This window comes from Acipenser ruthenus, chromosome 1 (genome assembly GCF_902713425.1).
Source record: "Acipenser ruthenus chromosome 1, fAciRut3.2 maternal haplotype, whole genome shotgun sequence".
Lineage (NCBI taxonomy): Eukaryota > Metazoa > Chordata > Actinopteri > Acipenseriformes > Acipenseridae > Acipenser > Acipenser ruthenus.
In genome coordinates this window covers 42,960,016-42,982,459 of record NC_081189.1, presented here as the reverse complement: position 1 = coordinate 42,982,459, position 22,444 = coordinate 42,960,016, and the positions used below count along the sequence as shown (strand labels likewise).

The 22,444-nt window shown below is 35.3% G+C and overlaps 1 protein-coding gene across 2 annotated transcripts in view; it reads left to right on the top strand.

Moving 5' to 3' along the window:
- vps13a (vacuolar protein sorting 13 homolog A) overlaps window positions 1-22,444 on the top strand; it is a 104,492-nt gene that overhangs the window by 64,430 nt on the left and 17,618 nt on the right. For both annotated transcript variants that reach the window (XM_034034577.3, XM_059025449.1), the window contains exons 40-63: window positions 685-777; window positions 1,106-1,459; window positions 1,724-1,825; window positions 2,323-2,475; window positions 5,598-5,859; window positions 6,508-6,668; window positions 7,365-7,468; window positions 7,608-7,887; window positions 8,387-8,782; window positions 9,206-9,310; window positions 9,699-9,845; window positions 10,135-10,263; window positions 11,261-11,391; window positions 12,253-12,379; window positions 12,540-12,772; window positions 13,431-13,584; window positions 13,695-13,841; window positions 15,824-15,905; window positions 16,729-16,798; window positions 18,841-18,955; window positions 19,151-19,264; window positions 20,237-20,382; window positions 20,892-20,973; window positions 21,057-21,170. In XM_034034577.3, the coding sequence (XP_033890468.3) occupies window positions 685-777; window positions 1,106-1,459; window positions 1,724-1,825; window positions 2,323-2,475; window positions 5,598-5,859; window positions 6,508-6,668; window positions 7,365-7,468; window positions 7,608-7,887; window positions 8,387-8,782; window positions 9,206-9,310; window positions 9,699-9,845; window positions 10,135-10,263; window positions 11,261-11,391; window positions 12,253-12,379; window positions 12,540-12,772; window positions 13,431-13,584; window positions 13,695-13,841; window positions 15,824-15,905; window positions 16,729-16,798; window positions 18,841-18,955; window positions 19,151-19,264; window positions 20,237-20,382; window positions 20,892-20,973; window positions 21,057-21,170 (3,801 nt within the window). The remainder of the gene's footprint in view (window positions 1-684; window positions 778-1,105; window positions 1,460-1,723; window positions 1,826-2,322; window positions 2,476-5,597; window positions 5,860-6,507; window positions 6,669-7,364; window positions 7,469-7,607; window positions 7,888-8,386; window positions 8,783-9,205; window positions 9,311-9,698; window positions 9,846-10,134; window positions 10,264-11,260; window positions 11,392-12,252; window positions 12,380-12,539; window positions 12,773-13,430; window positions 13,585-13,694; window positions 13,842-15,823; window positions 15,906-16,728; window positions 16,799-18,840; window positions 18,956-19,150; window positions 19,265-20,236; window positions 20,383-20,891; window positions 20,974-21,056; window positions 21,171-22,444) is intronic.

The window sequence follows — 22,444 nt, the reverse complement described above, 5'->3', positions numbered from 1 at the left end:
ATTTTATTATGGCTTGTTTCACAAAACCTGATTTTAGCACTAATCCTAAAGTAACTTTAGGTTTTATAAAGCCTGATAGTGGAGCCTAATGTCATGACAGATATCAGGAGGTTCATTAGCAGTATTCTGTTATTTATTATATGAGGTTTTGAAATAAATATAATGGTTTAAAAGCTGTTTTGTGTGTATATATGTTTGTTGCAAGTACTGTGTTAGGTGGTTCGGACATAGACCTTAACTGGAAGCAAGTAATTACCATTGATATAACGTAATTTGCTACCCCTGTTATAGAAAATTCAGACTATTCTCAATGGACAGTTACATTCTGCAATTAAGATTACAAATAAAAAATATGTGTTTGTTCATTTTGGATGTGTTTTTGTTAAAGTATATAATGGGAGTTAAAGTATAATTTAAGCCAAACTGAAAATGTCCCCTGTCATGCATGTAAATAGAAGAGCTGTCAATACAACAAAGTACTTATAGGAATTGTAAATAAAATGTTTGATACACATAAGGGATCCTCCCAATATATCTCTTTTGGGGATGGAAAATGTTGCATTGATGTTTTCGCTAAATAAGAAATATGGGAATTACTGTTTCTGATCATAGATACTGTAGACTAAGATATTCTGCACCTAAATACGGTTTAAGCAGATGATGATATTAAAATTCTCCTTGCAGGTTCTCCAGCCTTGTGATGTGTTTTTCCAAAGTTCACAGACCTCTTCAACTCCACAGAAAATAGAACTTGTCATAAAATGCCTTACACTAAAGGTAAGAATGTATTTGCAGTGTGAAGATGATATGTTTATGGAGAATGAATACTTGAAACAGTGGAAACTGTTTGAGGCAGAAGTAAAGACTAAATGGATGATCTTTACTATGCCAGCAGTCCTTGGGAAATAATATACCAGTGGTAACACTCCACCACCAACACCCTTACATCTTAAATTGTTTGGCTTTGTTTTCAAAGGCTATTAAACTATCCCGGTTAAGTTAGTGGTTTGGCATTCTTTTGTAATGTGTTCAGCTCAAACAAGGGGCCATGTAGTTGGTAAGACAGTTATGAAGTCTTTTTACTTGTCTCTTTTTTATTATTTAGGTTTCACCAATTATCATCAACACAGTAATAACAATTACGTCAGCACTATCTCCTGCTGCAGAGACTCCACAAGAGCTGGAAAGTCCAGTCCCACTTAATCTGTGGGATATGAAACAAGTTAAGGATTTAAAACTTTGGTTCCTGGAGGAGGACAATGAAAATAAAAACAGCACTGTCTCTCCACTGGTTCCACAAGGAGAATCCCTGAAAATGACAATTGAATCAATATTCCTTACACTGGAGGCCGGTGTTGGACACAGAACTGTTCCCATGCTTCTTGCAAAGTCTGCTTTTTCATGCGATGTTAAAAACTGGAGCACTCTCATTAACCTCCAGAGTCTTCTTAATTTAGAGGTATGTGGCATTTTTTCTTGTAGTAAATCAAGTTCTTCATTTTGTACTTGCAGGCAGAGCATACACATTCTATCTGACAATCTGTCTGGCTGTTGGTCTACCCTTATTGGCATTGTGGATGGAAGCCAGTCATATCATGACAATTGCCATTTTATCATGTGGGAATAGGAGTTTAGAAGAAAATGATGATAAATAAAAAAGATTTTAGAAATTCTGAGAACTTGTTAAATAGTGTGTGTATTTTTATTAAATATCTGTTTTTAGGTACACTATTACAATGAGGTTATGGGTGTTTGGGAACCTCTTCTGGAACCTTTGGATGAAGAAACCAGTGATAATTTCAGGCCGTGGACCTTAGGAATAAAGGTAACTTGTTTATAATTAATTATCTTAATTCTCTGTTTAAGGTATTGCTTTCAGGCTTACTAGTATCCAGTAAATACATTGTTTTGTAGGGTCTGCATGGTTATTTATTTATTTATTTATTAATTAATTAATTAATTAATTAATTAATTAATTAATTAATTAGTAGACACCCTTATCCAGGGTGACTTACAGTTGTTACAAAATATCACATTACAGATAAAAGCAGTTCAGATACAATAAAGTCAGTAGTAAATGGGACCAAATTCAAATAAGAGAAAATAAAAATAAATACAGTAAATTACGTTTGAGAGCCCTGTAATGCATTTGATTCTTTATCTGTTTATGCCTCTCCTAATTGTATTGATTTCCAGGACTAGATAATTTTAATTTATTCATGGCAATTTTTTTTTTTCATTTTTCACTTAAATTTTTACAGAAGAGGGAGAGTTATCTTTGCAGGTTTGTTGTTGTTAATTTTTTTTTTTTGTTTGTTTTAGATGAAAAAGAAGCCTGTAAGGTACACTGCAGAGTTCGATGAAGTGGACTACAATGTCCCTGATTACAAGACTGTTATCAACATCTCTTCAAAAGATCAGCTCAATATAACTCTGTCAAAGTGTGCATTGGTAATGCTTGGCAATCTAGGCACGGTAAGATTTATTATTATTATTATTATTATTATTATTATTATTATTATTATTATTATTATTATTATTATTACAGTGTGTGTTTATATGCTTCATTCATGACAAAGTAACTAACTTGGTGATTATTAGCACAATCTCTCTGTCAACAAATACGGTTGATTGATTTTACTGTGATACCGCCTCAATGTGTGTGTGTGTATATGTAATATATATATATATATATATATATATAGATCTAGATCTAGATCTAGATCTATATATATAGATCTAGATCTAGATCTAGATATATATATATATATATATTATACACAGTGCCTTGAAAAAGTCTTCACACCCTTGAACATTTTTCACATTCTGCTGCCTCATCTACACTTTCAACAGATTATACAAATTATAGAAATATTCAAAAAGTAATTAAAAATAAAAAAACAAAATCTTGATTGCAGAAGTCTTCACACCCTTTGTCATAGCAAACCCAAATTAGCTCAGGTACAACAAATTGCCTTAACAAGGCACATAATAAGTTAAATGTAGCCCACCTGTGTCTAGTCACAGTAGTTCAAATGATTCGAATACTCCTGGATGAAGAATCAAGCTGTTTCTGTTGTATGAAGTGAATTTGAAGCAAATGGCAAAACATGCCGAACAAGGAGTTGTCAAAAGAACTCTGGGATAAAGTTATTGAAAGGTACAGATTGCGGGAAGGCTATAAGAAACTTTCAATGTCTTTGAATATCCCTTGGGGCACTGTCGGGTCCATCGTTGTAAAGTGGAAACAGTTTAGCACCACCAAGACACTGCCTCGATCAGGCCATCCCTCCAAAGTCAGTAGCTGTGGCTTAAGGAAACTGCAGAGGGAGGTCACTGTGGGGCCTAAGATTACTTTAAAAGAACTACATAGGTCTCTGGCTGAGACTGTTGAACAGTCAACATTTTTCCCCAATTTCAAGAGTACTCCACAAACATGACCTGTATGGGAGGGTGGCAAGAAGGAAGCCACTGCTGAAAAAAAAGCCAAAGTGATGTGCCGCATAGCTTTTGCAAAGAAACACTTAGGGGACACTGCACGCATGTGGGAGAAGGTTTTGTGGTCTGATGAGACCAAAGTGGAACTTTTTGGTCTCAAGGCTAAGCGATATGTGTGGCGTAAACCAAGCACTGCACATCACGCTGCTAACACCATCCCTACAGTAAAGCATGGTGGTGGCAGCATTATGGTTTGGGGATGCTTTGCAGCAGTGGGGACAGGGAGGCTTGTGAAGATCGAGGGAAAGATGTATGGTGCAAAGTACCGGCAGATCCTGGAGGAAAACCTGTTAGTCTGCCAGAGACCTGGGCCTGGTGAGAAGATTCACCTTTCAGCAGGACAATGATCCTAAGCACAAAGCAAAAGCAACAATGGAGTGGCTCAGCAAGAAGAAAGTGAATGTCCTCAAGTGGCCTAGTCAAAGCCCAGACCTGAATCCTATAGAACATCTGTGGCAAGACTTGAAGACTGCAGTCCACAGACGATCCCCAGCCAACTTGAAAGAGCTTGAGCTATTCTGCCAAGAAGAATGGGCAAAAACTGCACCATCCCACTGTACTAAGTTGGTAGACGCTTATCCAAAGCGACTCATGGCTGTTATTGCTGCAAAAGGGGCTTGCACCAAGTATTGACTCGGGGTGTGAAGACTTATGCAATCAAGACTTTTTTATTTAATTACTTTTTGAATATTTCTATAATTGTTCTTTCATGTGGAAAGTGTAGATGATGTTGTGTAGATCAGTGAAACAAACTCCTACTTTGTTAGATGTGTTATCTGCATAGAGCTGTATGTTCATCTTAACTGATGATGACTGTCTGTGGTTGCTTGTGTTGCCTTGCCCCTTCCATTGCTATTAAGGCGGTGGGAGAGAATGCAGATTTAGAGTTAACCCTAACATCGCATTTCCCTACTTTGTCATTTTAATATCAACCCTTACTGATGCATTAACAAAGTTTTTTGCAAAGAATATATATATATATATATATATATATATAATATACCATCCATCGTTCATCCATCCATTTATCTATTATATATATATATATATATATATATATATATATATATATATATATATATATATATATATAGATAAATGGATGGATGAACGATGGATGGTTAGATAGATACAGTAATTCATTGTGTATCCACCCATCACATATCCACCCTAACCGTTTATCCGTCATGATCAAGCTCTTCAGCACAGTGTGAGGGAGTGAGAGAACCAGGGTTGGATACCAAAGAGTGAATAAGCAAGCTGAAACCACGACAGCCAGGCGAGTAGCCAGAGTTAGTTTTATTATTGAACAGAGAAGATTAGTTCAGAGATCCCACCAAAGTTTTCGTGTTGTATGTACTCTGTGCGCTACTGGTAGTGTCACGTGAGCTGTTCATTGTATTGATATGTAAATAAATCCTGTTCGCCTGCGGGGCGTATCAGCTTCAACCTCCGTCTTGTTCTCCTGCCTGTCACTCAGCAGTGAATGCGCGCACCTGCAGGGCAGACGCCTACCCTGTCACAGGCATTAATACTCTGTATCTTTCTAAACAAGGGATTTAGGGGAACTCCCTAATGAAAGCTGAATCTCAAAACAATAATTGTGTGAAATATAGTAATTGTTACAACTGTGTGTAATGGTTTCCGCCCTTACTCTGGTCCCACCGCAATTGGATACACGATGGACTACTATAGATAGATAGATACCTCTATCTGTATCCAAACTAATATATACAGCTATGGCCAAAGCTTTTGCATTCCAAAAAAAAAATATTTGTGTGTTTTTCGTTAAGTATATGAAAAACTATAAAGTGGTATGTTATTCAATATGTTAACATTATTCAGCAGGTTTCATTCAACCGTTATGAAGCAAAATTTGTTAATTTTATACAGTGATGCATAGCTGTAGATAGATAGATATATTTATTTGATTATAAATTGTGAGAAATGGAAGTAAACATTGTTATACTGTTAGCAGGAAAGTGTACATTTGTAACCGTTTCTGTTTATATTAAGTGATTTACATTTAAACTAATATGGACAACTGTTTGAAATAGCAATGTATGAAATTATCAAAGATTATAATTTTCTTTTTCTAGGCATTTGCTGAAGCAGCTAGTCAAACCTCAGAATGTTTCCAGAAAGACCAAGCCCCTTTTGTGATCAAGAATTGCTTGGGGATTCCAGTGGTGGTTTCTCACAGTGATACATTCAGTGTAATTGATTTGGATTTAGGAAAGAAAGATTATGAGCTGCAGGATGGAGAGTGTCTAAGTATGGATTACCAGAGAACGATGAGTGAGAAGGACCAGTTTGTGGCCATGACCAGCATGAGTGGCAAGAGATATTACATACAGCCTAGTAAGGACAATATTTCACTACTCCAATATTCATTATATGATTTTAGGGTTATTTTGTTGAATATAAAAATAGATTCATATTTATAGTACTGTTTTATACCATTGTTGGTATTTAACAACAATCCTGAAGACAGACTTTAAAAAAGTCTAACTTATTCAGTATTGTATGATCTTCCTTTCAGAATACAGGATTAATCTACAGCAGGGAAAGACAGCTGAACATTGTTATGAGAGTAAACTCAGATTTTAGAGTACAAATTATAAAATTACCAATTAGTATTTCTTCATTTGTGTAGCATGCTAAAATGATATTTTTAATTGAATAGTAGTGTAAAACATACATTGTTTTTAACAGTATAAAGATAATTCACTTTTTTAAATGATTTAGGGAAAGAACAAATAAATACATATTTGTTGGTAAAATCAGTATTAAATTCCTTTTTTGGGGGGTGGGGGGGTTGTCTGCAGATGTTTAAGATGTATTTAAGAATGTTGTTAGTTCTTTGTGAAATCTGTCTATTCAGAGTAATTTTTAAAGAGTCTTAAAGGGTTTGAAATTAATGTGACACGGAAGTATTTCACATGTTGCAATGTGCTGCAAAGTTGTCTGTAAATTAATTTTTTTCCCTTAAACATACTTAATTTACAGCTCCATTTGACCATACTTCCGCTAATCGAATTCCACTGACGAAAGTGGGCCGTGGTTTATATAGTGTCATACACAAGGATTCCGGAGTAACAAGGTTCATTGTTTGTCAGATTCACACAGTGGAAGGGAGCAAGGTGATAACGATACGCTCTCCTTTTCAGGTAAATACCTGTCATTTAAAACTACAGTACCAATATTCATTTTCAAGAATTCTAAATGTCACTAGAGTAATATACACTACTGTATATGTAATAAGTTGACATTTTGTTCATTTATTTATCTGGTAGTCAATTGTTGCACAATTTTTATATTACATTAGTATAGTGTAATATTGTGTCTTAAATCAATAAATATTAATATACCGGTATTTGTTTATATCATTGTTATGGCTACATTTTCATGAGTTTGTGACTGGATATTTTTTGTAATAATAACTACTATGTTGTTGTTGTTGTTTTAACATACTGCAACACAAATTTATTATATTGCTAAGCACACATCATTTTAAACCAACACTGTTTACAAAATGTTGATATTATAATATATTTTAGGATTAAAATAAAAAAATATATATCTTCATGTTTACTTGATGAGGATATTTTAATAGAATAATTTCAAGAAGACTACTGAACACTGGATAAAAAGAATGCACGTCTACACGCAGCATAAGGGTAACAAACTCTCCTACAGGCTTGTTTCTCAAATTCTTCGTGATATAGCTTCAATTTTTCTTTAAAAGTTGTGTTCGATATTTCCCTTTTCAATTTAACAGCTGTATTCTAATTAACCCATACTGTGTACGTACCGTATTTCTGTATCCTCAAATAAAAATAACAATTTATCTTTTTTTTTTTAAGATTAAGAATCATTTCTCAATACCATTCAAGGTTTATGAAGATGAAAAGCTTATTGGAATAGCTTCGCCCCAGGAAGAATTCTGCATCCCTTTACCTTTCTACAGGTACTTTTAATAGTTTATACCATGTAATTTTAGGGCTTTTTCTTTTGGAACTGGAATAACATGCAAATTCTTAATACATCTCTAACTAATACAAATTAATATTCATATTGTAATTTAAAATGTCTATTGTCTTTTTCAGATCAGTTCTTAGCTTGCAGCCAGTAACTGAAGACAACAAAGTCTATGAGAAATCTGAAGTATTTACCTATGAACTAATCTCGGATCAATCTGGAGAATGCCTACAGCGGAAATGTCATAGATCCAGTGACCAATCCCTGATTATCAATGTAGTACCAGTTAAAGATGATTTAACGTGCAACAGCACAGAAGAAAAAATGGATCACCCTTATATTGCTCATTTGTGGCCTACTGTTCTTCTACGAAACTTGTTACCTTATCCTATCAGCTATTCTCTAGAGGTATTTTGAGTTGTAGTTTTTCTATTTTTAAAATGTATGGAGTGGCTCTAACTGCTTTCCAAAACAATGACTACTTTTTGATTACTTTTATAAAAGGCATACCTCATTAGTCAATTGAACATGTCTTACCATTGGGTAATGCATGCAGCAATACATTAGTACAATTATTTGTAATGATACATTACTACATATCATATAGAATTGTTCTAATAAAACACCTGTGCTTTTATTTTTTTGTCTTCCCTATAATTACACATGCTCTGCTGTCGAAACAGCTACAATTGTTACCAATTAAAGATGTATAACACGTACTACACAGTTTAGAAGGAAACTAGATCTTTTTTGATTTTTTTTTTTTTAACTCAATTTGTTTCTGCAATGCTCCAGTACTGGGAATACAAGATATGTTACCTGCTTGTCTGTTTCACAGTGGGAGAAATCACAGAGGAATTGCTTTCATTTGTATTTAACAATTCTGAAATGTGTTTGTGTTTTTAAGGAGAATGCAAACCTCACTGCCATTCTGAAGGAAGGACATTCTGCTCAGATTCACACGGCTGTACTAGACCAGTCCAGACTGGAGTTATGTGTACTAGACTACCTTAACCAAAACTGGAAGGGACAGTACCACATTAGAAGCAACCAGCCAGAAATTGACTTCATTCAGTTTACGTCTCTCAGTGAGGATGACAGGACAGAGCTAGATATTGCGATCCATGTGACATACAACACTGGCCAGACAGTTGTGGCAGTGCATTCCCCATACTGGATGGTAAATAAAACAGGACGGTTACTCCAGTACAAAGCTGATGATGTTCATCGTAAGCACCCTCTAGATTACGAGATGCCACTCCTTTTTTCTTTTAAACCAAAGAATTTTTTTCAGAACAACAAGGTAAGTTCATATTTATAAGTCACAAGCAGTACTTGTTTAATGCTGCTGCTACAACCTAATATGAAATCATGGTGTGCTGTAGCTTAGTTGTACTCCGACAGTGCCCTCAGACCAGGGTGTTTTTTTTTTTTTTTTTGTTTTTTTTTTAATATATAGAGTATATACCTGTACAGCATTTTACTTGAAAAATCTGTATATCCCAAATTAAGGTTTAGAAAGCAAAAAATGATTTTGAACACAAGAAATGGGCCAGGGGGTTGTTGTGCTAAATACTAATAGGGAAGACGATTGTAAAATCGTTGTTGGTACTTTTAAGTATTTTCATTTTTTTTTTCCGTTACATAGGTGGTATTTATAGATGTTATTAATATTCATTGTATGTATTAGTTGCATTTTAGATCAGATATTTTTTTTTTCTCTTAGGTGCAACTTATGGTGTCAGATAGTGAACTTTCAGATGAATTCTCCCTTGATACTGTTGGCAGCTATGGTGATGTAAAATGCAAAGCCCGGAATAAAGATTATCTGGTAAGTTACAGCGGTGCCCATAAGGATTGACGCCTTTAATAATGCATTTAATAATTTTATCAAAGATAAAATTGTGTCTGTGTCTGTTTTTTGTAATCATAAATTCCATATAATGTTTACAAATACTTAGTCACAATGGCAGTTTGTGACGATTTACTCTTCATATGAAGTGTGCCGATTTTTAGATTTTGGTGAACATCTACTCAAGGGTGGCTGACACCGGGCCATGTATAGTCTTTAAAGTGGTGCTCCAGTACGGTATGTGAAGACAGTGCCACGTAGAATGGTTGGTTGGTTGGTTGGTTGGTTGGTTGTTTTTTGTTGTTGTTCACATAAACATTGATCTCTAGCTACAGTTTAAATCTTTTATCATTGTTCTGTTTCACAGGTTGGTGTGAAAATAGACGCCAGCAGCTTTAGTCTGACGAGAATTGTTACATTCATTCCATTTTACATGCTGGTCAACAGAACAAATCATCAGATTGAAGTGTCAGAAGAAGACAAAGACAAATGGACAGTTACTGATTCAAATCAAGTAAGGGCACAGTGAAGGCTTTCTAATGGGTGATTACAGTTTTCATGATAGTGATAACTACTGTAATTACAGTTGGGGGGGGGGGGGGGGGGGGGATTTTTTCCTGACATTTTCTGATGCAGTGAAGTAGTCATTTTCATGCATGTGCTACAGTTTATCCTCCAGAATATTATCTACAGTAAATAGTGTGTTAGTCTCAGATTATGGGATTAATATTTATAAATACACAGATTATTTTCCAACAGCAGCATAGGATTTTCTTAACATTTGTACTGTTTTCTTTTTACAGTCTGTTCCCTTTTGGCCCGAGAAAGGTTATGCAAAACTCTTAATCAAAGTTCAAGGTTGTCAGACACCACCACAAGCAATACACTTCAACAGGCAAGAAAATTGTAATTTGCTGCATTTGGACTACAAGGTAAAAAAAAAAAGAAATATTTTGGGAAAAAAAGTTTTAACTAGTAACAAATAACTAATACGTGTTTTTTTTTTAAATATTTTTTTACTAATAGTCTGCAGTGTTTTAACCATCCAGCTGCCCATTTATTTTGTCAATTTCCATGTTAAATATGGTGATTTTTTTTTTTTTTTTTTTTTGACAGTTTTGCTATATTTTTAAAAACACACTTTTTTTATTATTATGAAAAACGGAAATATATTATTTCAGTAGAAGTTAAATAACAGTGTGTTTTACAATTGTAGCATTATAACAATATTAATCACAACATAACATTATTTTTTTCCAGTGGCAGCATTATATAAGTATTTATTTATTTATTTATTTATATATTTTTACAATTGCAGCATTATAATAACAGTGTGCAAAGACTCATTGTGCAGTCATATCACTTTTTAATATACTGTATCTTCCACTTTTAGGAACAGGTGTGTATCGCTGTTATATGCATTATTCCTGTAAAGTGTAGGTACAGTAAATAAATAAATCGGTCGTTTTGACCAGTACCAATCCTGACAAGGTTTCTTTATAACCCCCTGTAACACCAACAAAGAAATAAAACCGTCATCTCATTCTCCTGAAGCAGCAGACATCCATTTTTTTATTCCCAGCTATGCTATCTAAGGATGGTCCGGTCTGTCAAGCACATGTCTTGGGGACTGCTGCGATCTGCCAGTGAAAAACAAAACTGCAGACTATAGGAGTGTACATAATGCTTATTCATTTAGTCTAGCATGCCAAAAATGATAGACTTTACAAATGCACAGAGAACCCCTGCACGCTATTCTCACAGGAGTGACAAATTTGGACTCTCTTGCGCTCCACGAGGAAATCGTGGGATAAGCAGCTGGGTGGTTAAGTGTTTAATCCTAGCAAATAAAAAAATAGTGACAAACTAAAATAAATGTGTTTTCTAGCTTGTTTTAACAGTGAGGAATGCTGTTAATTTTGCTTACAGTTTGGAGGTATTGTTGTGGATGTCAACCTGACTGAACATTCAACAATAATCAGATTCTCTGATTACCATGAAGGCTCAGCTCCATTCTTAATTATTAATCACACCAAAGAAACCTTGGAATATCATCAGAGGTGAGATTTTAAAACAGATATGTAGTCTTAAGCATTATTTAGGTAACCCATTTACCCAACAGTTAAAAAGAACTGCTAAACTGAATATACAGTTTACAGTAAAAAAAAAAGGTTTATTTATGAATCTAACATAATGGTTATCAGTATGGAAAGTGACAAAGCATGCCCTTTTATATACACCCATGTCATTTAAAATGTGTGGGGTGGACAGTAATTTATATGTAAATTATCCAGTTATGCTGAGATATGCATATAGTATATGGACACTGCAGATTTTCTGTAAAGGGCCCAAGAAGTGTCCTAAATATCTGCATAACAGGACCTCAGAAATGTGTAATAGAATGGCTAAATGTATACAAGATTGTTGGACTTTTCTATTCAAATGTATACAGTAAGTGTTAGTAAATCCGTAAGTGACTGCACTTTCCAACTCAAACCATTTGAGATGCAAACTTCATGTTTGCAAAATAACATCAGTCTCCAAATGACCTTGACCTGTGACCTGTGACCTAATAGGACTGCTATTGTGGTTTCTGACTTGTATAGATCAAACCACTTGGTACGAATTTTATCCTGTGTTTTTATTGTGTTTTATTATTATTGTTTAATAAAAATCAATTTTTTGGCTGCGGAAATCATTGTTTCTGGAGACCAAACATTTAAGTGTTTTTTTTTTTTTACACAGCTGTATGCTATGATTATCTCTTTCTACATACTGTAGGAAAAAAAAACGTAAATATGGGGTTTAAAAAATGGGGTGCTTGTTAGCACAAACGGTTAATGCACTGCACTGATCATATGTTCACAAAAACACAAATGCATTTTGAACTGCATTCATTTTTTGTAATGTCTGCTTTTCAGCTACGCAAAGGAAAAAGATGAGCTACAGCCAAGTAAAGCAATGTACTACACATGGGTAGACCCAACTGGTTCAAGACTGTTAAGCTGGACCTGTGGAAAACACACAGGGGAACTGAGCCCTGTACAGGTGTGCATTGTTTAATTATTATTTCTCTACCTTTTGGTTTTTGTATTTATAGGGAGCAATTTTATATGATGATTTCTGCTGGGGCAGAAGAGTAATAGCATTACAGTCCAGCTTTTTACACTATTTATTGTTTTTGTGTGTTATGTTTTATCTTTTTTAGGATAAATTCCTGGAGATCAATAGTGATGATCCAAAGTTATACTTGGCATCATTTTACGAAGGCCTTCAGAGGGTTGCATTGTTTACTGAAGATGAGAGCGTGTACAAACTTTTGTGTGAAAGTGAAAAGGCAGAGCTTGCAGAACAAGAAATTATACTATCTTTGCAGAATATGGGAATCTCATTGGTTAATAATTGTTCCAATCAAGAAGTGTCCTTCATTGGAATAACAAGGTATGTTATTGTTTATTGCTTTTTAAACTCGCACATGGTAATATAAAGAGAAGAAATTCCACCCAATCTAGGGGAGTGGATTCTGCACACCACCAAGTTCTTATTTTACAGTATTCAACTTTTTTTTTTTTTTTCTTAAAACGTTACTAAAATGATCGGCTCATGCTAAATCCTGCTATTTTATTGTAGTTCGATATTTTCCTGCATCATTTTAACTAATCGGTTCTAGGCCTGAGAAGAGCTATTACAGGTTGGATACTGTAATAACTGTAGTTATCAATAACCTGATTGCTAAGTCACAGACTGGAACCTGTTCATTACAGTTTAACTTCTCAACAACGTAGGTCTAATAACCAGGACAAGTAGAATTTCTTACACCCACGATGTGTTGGTACTGGCACAAAGTTTCTGTAGATATGGCTTCCATATTCAGGTCATGTGACTAGGTTTCTGTAGGATGTAAACACCAACTATGATTCTCTGGTTGTTGATATCCATCCATGTTAAGGAAAATGTTAATGATACATACTTCATACATATTTGTTGCTTTAACTTTACTACTACTTTTATTTATTGTATACAAAACATAAGATAAGAGTTGCCATTAGTTTCTTCAGCCATTTAAAAAAAAAAAAAAAATCATTTTACTATTAAACAGTTCTGACGTTGTATGGGAAGCCAAACCAAAGCACAAGTCTCGATGGAAACCAATGCGTGTCAATCAGACAGATTTGTTGGAGTCAGCCTTTCGAGAATATATTGATTCTGGTCCTGTGGATAACCTAATTGTGAATCTTGAACCAAACTTTCAGGTCAGTTTTTTTTATTTGCTCATAATTGCATACAATTCTTTGCTGTTTTTTTTTTTTTATCACGATGAATCTCTACATATTCTGTAACTCTTTGTTTTTTTTATTTGAAGGTGTGTCTGACACCTACTGCTACTGATATGAAAATGTTGCTCCCCCATGAAGCAGCAATCAGGAGAAATTTCTTACCAGCTGTAAAAGTGGAACACAACATCTCAGCACGTCAGAAATCATACAGAGTACAGATCTACAGGATACAGGTACAGAACATCAGGTCCACCATTTTGTAACTGAAATATCACTACTTAAAAAAATATATATATATATATATATAAGAATGCTTTTGCTGAACCATATCTTGTGTATTGTGGCAAACAAAAGATATTGCAAATGCTATTTTACGACCAAAGTATCCTTGGGGGGGAAAAAACGCAGCTGCAAAACACTTTTGGAAACCCATGAATAAAGTATGAAAAACTAAATTACTATATATATATATATATATATATATAATATAGTACTGTGCAAAAGTTTTAGGCAGGTGTGAAAAAATGCTGTAAAGTAAGAATGCTTTCAAAAATAGACATGTTAATAGTTTATATTTATCAATTAACAAAATGCAAAGTGAGTGAACAGAAGAAAAATCTACATCAAATCAATATTTGGTGTGACCACCCTTTGCCTTCAAAACAGCATCAATTCTTCTAGGTACACTTGCACACAGTTTTTGAAGGAACTCAGCAGATAGGTTGGCCTAAACATCTTGGAGAACTAACCACAGTTCTTCTGTGGATTTAGGCAGCCTCAGTTGCTTCTCTCTCTTCATGTAATCCCAGACAGACTCGATGATGTTGAGATCAAGGCTCTGTGGGGGCCATACCATCACTTCCAGGACTCCTTGTTCTTCATTACGCTGAAGATGGTTCTTAATGACTTTCGCTGTATGTTTGGGGTCGTTGTCATGCTGCAGAATAAATTTGGGGCCAATCAAATGCCTCCCTGATGGTATTGCATGATGGATAAGTATCTGCCTATACTTCTCAGCATTGAGGAGACCATTAATTCTGACCAAATCCCCAACTCCATTTGCAGAAATGCAGCCCCAAACTTGCAAGGAACCTCCACCATGCTTCGGCGAACAAACTGCCTTCTGCTACAGCCAAATATTTCAAATTTTGACTCATCAGTCCAGAGCACCTGCTGCCATTTTTCTGCACCCCAGTTCCTGTGTTTTCGTGCATAGTTGAGTCGCTTGGCCTTGTTTCCACATCGGAGGTATGGCTTTTTGTCTTCCATGAAGGCCACTTCTGACCAGACTTCTCCGGACAGTAGATGGGTGTACCAGGGTCCCACTGTTTTCTGCCAATTCTGAGCTGATGGCACTGCTGGATATCTTCCGATTGTGAAGGGAAGTAAGCATGATGTGTCTTTCATCTGCTGCAGTAAGTTTCCTTGGCCGACCACTGCGTCTACGGTCCTCAACGTTGCCCGTTTCTTTGTGCTTCTTCAAAAGAGCTTGGACAGCACATCTGGAAACCCCTGTCTGCCTTGAAATTTCTGCCTGGGAGAGACCTTGCTGATGCAGTATAACTACCTTGTGTCTTGTTGCTGTGCTCAGTCTTGCCATGGTGTATGACTTTTGACAGTAAACTGTCTTCAGCAACCTCACCTTGTTAGCTGAGTTTGGCTGTTCCTCACCCAGTTTTATTCCTCCTACACAGCTGTTTCTGTTTCAGTTAATGACTGTGTTTAAACCTACATATTGAATTGATGATCATTAGCACCTGTTTGGTATAATTGTTTAATCATACACCTGACTATATGCCTACAAAATCCCTGACTTTGTGCAAGTGTACCTGGAAGAATTGATGCTGTTTTGAAGGCAAAGGGTGGTCACACCAAATATGGATTTGATTTAGATTTGTCTTCAGTTCACTCACTTTGCATTTAGTTAATTGATAAATATAATCTATTAACATGTCTCTTTTTGAAAGCATTCTTACTTTACAGCATTTTTTCACACCTGCCTAAAACTTTTGCACAGTACTGTGTGTGTGTGTGTAATTATATATATATATATAAATGGGAATTGATTTGTTTCTAATATAAGGATGGTAAAACGCGACGTTTGTTTGTTTGTTTGTTTGTTTGTTTGTTTGTTTATTACATTGTTTTCCATTCCTTAAGCATTTTAATTGGTAATCAGTAGCTTAACTTTTTTCATTAACCTGTGACTTCCTAGATACAAAACCAGCTTCCTGGAGCCATCTTTCCCTTTGTGTTTTATCCCATAAAACCTCCAAAGTCTGTCACAATGGATTCAGGTTTGTAAATGTTTCAGCTAATTCACTTCTAATTCAATTACAGTCGTGCATATGTGTTTTCAGACTGAACATCTTAAGGTTTAACAGTCCATGTGTCCATAATATAGGTCCATGTTATCTTGTACCTCCTTAGTGACATATGCTTTTTGATTTATTATTAACACTTATCAATGGCATATTAAACAGTGCTTGTTGCTGCTTTAGGATATCATCTAAGAATGTTAACAATGTTTTAAAAAATATATATATATTATTTTTTACATACCCCTTCATAGTGCACAAATCACAAATATACTACTATTTAATTACTTTAATGCTTCATGCATCAGAATACATATATAAATATATATTTTTGTTCCCAAACTCGGACTATTGGGGGGGGGGGCGAAATGAGTTGTAGTGCTGTGACAGTAATTAACTTTTGACCATTAAAATTAGTTTCAAGAAATAGTTTTTATTTTGTTTGTCCCATCATTAAAACCTGTTCATCATAAGGGGATTGTCTCTAACTTGTGTGAAGGGAGGTGGTAGGTTTCAAACTCAGCACAGCAATCAGAGAAATACAGCTCTTTAGTGTTTTACCAAACAAATGGAAATCTTAAAACAAAAACACACAGGCAGGCACAAGTAATCTCCTTTTGCAGGGCTTTGACTCCAAGACTAAAATTACTTGAGTCGGGGCGCCTGCTACAGCTCCAGGCACTGACCAATTCAGCAGAATTAAAGAGAAACAATTGTCTATCAAATTGTTGTTAACCTTCAGTAAACTAATCTGCTTGCTACATTTTCTAAACAACCTGCATTGGCTGTGTTTTTTATGCAGAACCCAAACCGCTGGCTGATGTTAGCATTGTGACGAGGTCTGCAGGACATTCAGACATATCGCGTATCAAGTAAGTTGGGTTCTACAGTTTAAATGTACCAGACCACTGACCTAATATGGCTGCCATATTGAGGATCTGTGAGCTTTGCTGAACAGTGGCAGATAGTGTACCATCTTGATGTTTGGTACACAGCTGTGATTTCTCAGTTAAGTTTTTTCCATTCAAAAGTGTGACTTCACTGCCACATTTGTTTAATAACGGTCTATATTAATATTACAGACCAAAAGCTTTGGCATAATTCATTTTAGTTTGTCACAGCCTTATCAGGTGAATAAACATTGTCCTTGTTTTACTGTCACAAAAACTCACATTTGTTGTTTCTTTGGTTTTGTTATGAGGGCTATGTTGAAACCACTAAACTCAAATCCGCTTCAAACCTGTTTTAAGGTGTTTGTCGGAAATTAAAATGTAATTTACAAGGATCCCCGGAAGAACTAAAGACAAGGGTCTCTATGTACTAATATTACTTACGTGTTCAGAAAAACTGTGAGTTCGTAGCCTCTGTCCTTCATAGAATTTTTGCGTGCCATGTACTAAACAACTCTTTTTCATGAACAACTACCGTAATATCACCGCAAGTTTATGAACAGCATAAATGACTGCTCATTATACAGGAGAGATTGGAATTTGCATCTCATTATAAATACATTAGCAACACTGAAAGTGAAGATAAATGAGTGGTACAGTGAACATTAAGGTAGTAGGCAAATATAATGGGATTGAGCTACGACTTCTGCAGACTCCGACCTTGATGTAACTATGGCATCGGCCAAAAAGAAAAGGAAAACAAATTTCCATAAAGACAAAATTGACCTGTTAGTGAAATGGAAAAATAATTGAAATATTATTTAACACGTCACGGGGCCAAAAAACATTAAGAAAGATGGAAAGAAATAACTAACAAAACAAATTCTCTGCAACAGTGTAAGCAACACACACTTGACATAATAAAAATGACATGAAAGCAGCAGAATCTATAAAACAAACAGGACAAACTGAATGTGCTGTGGTAAATGTAGCGCAGACCCTGGGCTCAGCGAAAACAAACCGTCCCCAAAAACGGAAAGCTTAAATAAAACTAAGCTTGTTTCTATATATGGAAGTTTACCATGGTAAATTTGCACAGTAATTCTGCAGTTTACCATGTTTGTACTCGTCTGTACCCTAACCATTCTTCCCTGTGCCTTCAGTGCTTTAAGAATACTGCAGAAGGCTTTTGTTTGTCTACTGTATATTTTAGTTGTGTAAAGGAAAAAAATGTACAGTACATACAGTAGGCTACGCAAGTAAATACTTTTTGTCGTATTTCAGTTGTCTATGCACTACATAATTCATTATTGAGAAGAAAAGATTTCAGTTTGTGTTTAAAGAACTCTACAGTGATTTGTTTTCATGTTTCCCTTCCATTATTAATGTGGTTTAAAATAAAGCACCTTGCAATTGTTATTTAATGGACTATTAATAATTTTTTTTTTGTTTGTTTTATTTTATATTTTACGGTGCTTTATTTTAAAGTAACCTAAAATCCTGTAAACGTTTACAGGAAGTTTCACAGCTAGTTGAATCTATGCCAGTGAGAGGCATGCATAAAATTAACAGGCACAAACCGAAGTCGTAAATTATGAAAAAAATGATACTACATCAAGGGTAAGAGTGAAACTTCGATATTATAATGAGATTCATACGAAAGTAGTTTGAAACGAACAGTCATAACTAAACTACTGCAGCAGGGATGAAACTAAGTTACAGGAGTGAAAATGACTTTAATACATTGCGGGTAGGTCTACGAAATCACAAAAACCTACAAAAAGTCAAGCTATGAAAGAAAAATCAGTGATGCTTAGAGCCCAAGGTCACGTATGTATGTATGTATGTATGTATGTATGTATGTATGAATTAAATAGGAAGTCGGTCACCTGCGTTAGCCTCTGAATGTTTAGAATTTGTTTGGGGCTGATCTTTCTTGGGTTGTCTTGAATTTTTTAAACTTTGACAGTTATTACATGAAATTAAATACATTATAAGTGTTAAATAACATTTTAATTTACTAGGTACTTTAAGGTTCTAATTCAAGAGATGGGCTTAAAGTTGGACCTGGGATTCTTGTATGCCTTGTCTGAGCTCTTTACACAAGACAATGCTAGTGAAGCTTCAACTGAACAAAAGGTACAATAGGAACAAACTCTAGATGTAATACTTTGTCATATAAATTTGTAATATGATCTCATGTGATGTTTTATAATGTGCGTTATTCTTTTTCTGTGTAATGTAACTAACAATTGTCAAGTCTGTGTTTTTTTTTTTTAATTTTACCTTTTTATGCTTAATGTCAACAACATCTAATATAATTATATTACTCAGGTTCAACTTTTTGAAAAGGATATTGAATATCTTAAGATGGAGCTGAACACTGTATCTACCACAGATACCTCTGCAATTGGTCTTTATGAATATTTCCACATCTCTCCTATCAAGGTAAGTTTATTGTGCGTTTTTTTGTTTTTGATACTGTATGATTTGATATTCCCAAAGCACCTGTTGTTCATACAGTATGACAAATTCAATATTTGTTCCAATTACCAACTCTTGCTGGTCAGTTGTTCACCAGCAGTTAATGACATTTCGGGCTATAAAATGTCTCGAGTATCCACCTGTAATTATGCATATCCCTGGCTCAGTGGATTTCCTTCAAATATTAGAGATTTGAGTGATTCTGCTTGATATCCAAAGGCTGCAAATTAGTTAATTGCAGATGAGCAGACAAAGGGCCTCTAACCCTTCACCATTGTAATATTTTAGCACATGATACCACCCTGACTTACCATAAAGCATTTATAATCATGTTATAAACTGTTTGATTAGGTAATTACACAGAGAGACTAGTCCTAACCAAAATAATTGGTAAAAATAATGACATAGGCTTTAAAACTGGATAACTTACTGTTTCTCCAGGCTCCGTCAATGTTTTGGTTGCTCATTTCCTTATTAATTGTACAGACCACTCGCTTTTAGACAGTGGGAACTATTTAAGTGATCTCAATGGTGTCGGATGTAATTTCCGAATTCGTTCAATCATAAAAGGGGACTAGCGGGTGCCCAGACTCAAGTAATTTAGTCTTGTAGTCCGAGCCCTTTAAAAGGGGTGTACATCCCTAACAGTGTGTGTGTGGATCTCTTCCACCGCATGAGTGGTGTGTGGAACAGTGGTTCTATTTAGTTGTGCCACTATTTTAGATCAATTGAATAGGCACAATAGCATCTTTATATTCTTGGCCTATAATAGTTTTGCTTTGATCATAAGAAATATTTTCCAACAGATTTACAAAATAATCAATTTATTCGAAGTTCTACTAATCTAGTCTTATGACTTGACTACTGTAAGTGTTTATAATGACATACATTTTCATATGGGTAACTGCAGCTTTAATATTATATTTTTCTTTGTAGCTGCATTTAAGTTTATCGCTAAGTACTGGAGGTGAAGATGGAAATAAGGAAAGACGACAGACAGAAGTCATTCCTGTTCAGTCCCTGAACCTACTGCTCAAGAGTATTGGTGCCACTCTAACAGATGCACAAGATGTAGTGTTTAAGTATGAAATTGTATACCTATTTTCTGTCTTGTCATTTCATCCTTCACAGCTATTTTATGCTTTACTAACATTTAATGATGATTTACTACACATAACAATTGGTAAAATACCCTCACATTTAATATTACTTGCAATACCCATCACATCTTTATTACAAGGATTTGTCAGTGCAAACCAAATTTGTGTTTATTTTTGCTGTGAAGTGTCTAGATGTATTTGACGGGGTATTTTGGTTGCCCTGCCACATTGTCTAATCATGATCCCTAGAGCATTTTTTTACGTTTACACCAATTTCAAATTGAAAATATATCTTTTACTGCTTTATCAATAAGGAGTGCTGTTTTTATATAAATGGTGATGCACAACATGGGCCTTACAGACTAGTTGTAAAATGTATATTAACAGGAAATAAACATTAATGAAACTATTTTGATAAAACGATATATGGGAGCATGTACTGTATATCAACAATAAATCACATTAATTTTTTTACTTTTTATATTTTACAGACTTGCTTTCTTCGAGTTGACCTACCAGTTCTGTACAACTCAGCAACTTCAGTGGGAGGTCATCAGGCATTACTCTAAACAGGTTGGTAGAATTAGTTGCACTATATCATTAATACAAAGTTGTCTGCTCAGGTTATAAAAATGTATGCTAATTATTTGTTTTAGGCCATCAAGCAAATGTATGTCCTTGTTCTTGGACTGGATGTCTTGGGCAACCCATTTGGATTAATCAGAGGCTTGTCTGAAGGATTTGAAGCTTTCTTCTATGAACCCTATCAGGTTAGTTTTCTTTTTTCAGTAAAAAATGTAAATAAAAAAAATAACTACCAACGGTCACCAAAATGGTAAATGTAGCATTTCAGCTATTTCAGCATTTTAAAAAATGTTTATATTCAAGCATTACTATAACCCTTTATCTGCTATAGCAGTGGTTCCCAACCTGTGGTCCCATCGGATGGGGTCAGCGGGAAAACAAAATAAAAATAACCTTCTCGCACCAAGTCCCCAGTTTCACGACGCAAATCATCTTCAGCAGAACGTAGCAGCTGCCGCTGTATTACACTTCGCATACATTGTATAAAGTGTGGCTGAATGTGCGGCGAGTTGCAGCGTGTGATGTGTTTAGCCTGCTCACTAAATCGTCACATGCTGCAACTCGCAACATGTTAGAAGCAACCCCATGTGGTTCGCCTCGCCAGTGGGAAGCATCAGCAATGGATCACTGGATAAAAACAGGCTCTTGGAAGAGGAGAAAGCGAGTAAAAATGAAGCAAGTGGAGTACAGAGACGGCTCGTCAGCTGAGGCAAATGAGGCATGACCTCACCAAGAATTCCCAAAGGCTAAAAAAAAAAAAACACATTTTGCATATTTTTTTATGTAATTGAGAAATATAAACACATTTAAGCACAGTTAAGCATGTATTTATTTAATAAATGCAAGTCCACAGAAGCGCTAGTGACATTATTTAAAAGTCAAAACTGTCTTTCACCAGTAGCAAAAGGGCTACGCCAGAATGCTGGAACAATGTAGTGCTGCCGCACTGCTGCGTGAGGCAGAAACCTTGAGCGCCTCAGAAAGCTGCTTGTTACCATGGCAACTCACCATGCTGGGGTCCCTTGCTGAAGGCGTTGCTCTGGTAACCACAGTTTTTGGTGAAGCACCTACTGGATTTGGAGCAGTTCGAATTTGTGCAATTTTTACAGTAAGATCCCAAGAAAAGAGACGTTCAATTGTTAAGAGCGGCAGAGTAACACTAGCACTGGAGATTCTGAAGAAAGACGGTAAACGAATGTGGCAAGTAGTCCATAAAATGGCAGGCAGTGCTGTGAACAAACAAACTTCTTTCAACTGAATAAAGCAAGGTTTTAATCGACGTAAAACTGTCAGTTTCTTGCCAAACCATGACAAGCAGCCTTGTTTGTTTTGAATTAATGATTATGTGTTGATGTTTTTTTTTTTTTTTTTTACATAGTGACTGCAGTCTATTATTTGAATGCATTAAACGCTCCCAACTGAGATATATATTAAATCAGCTGAACAAAGTCAATTTAGT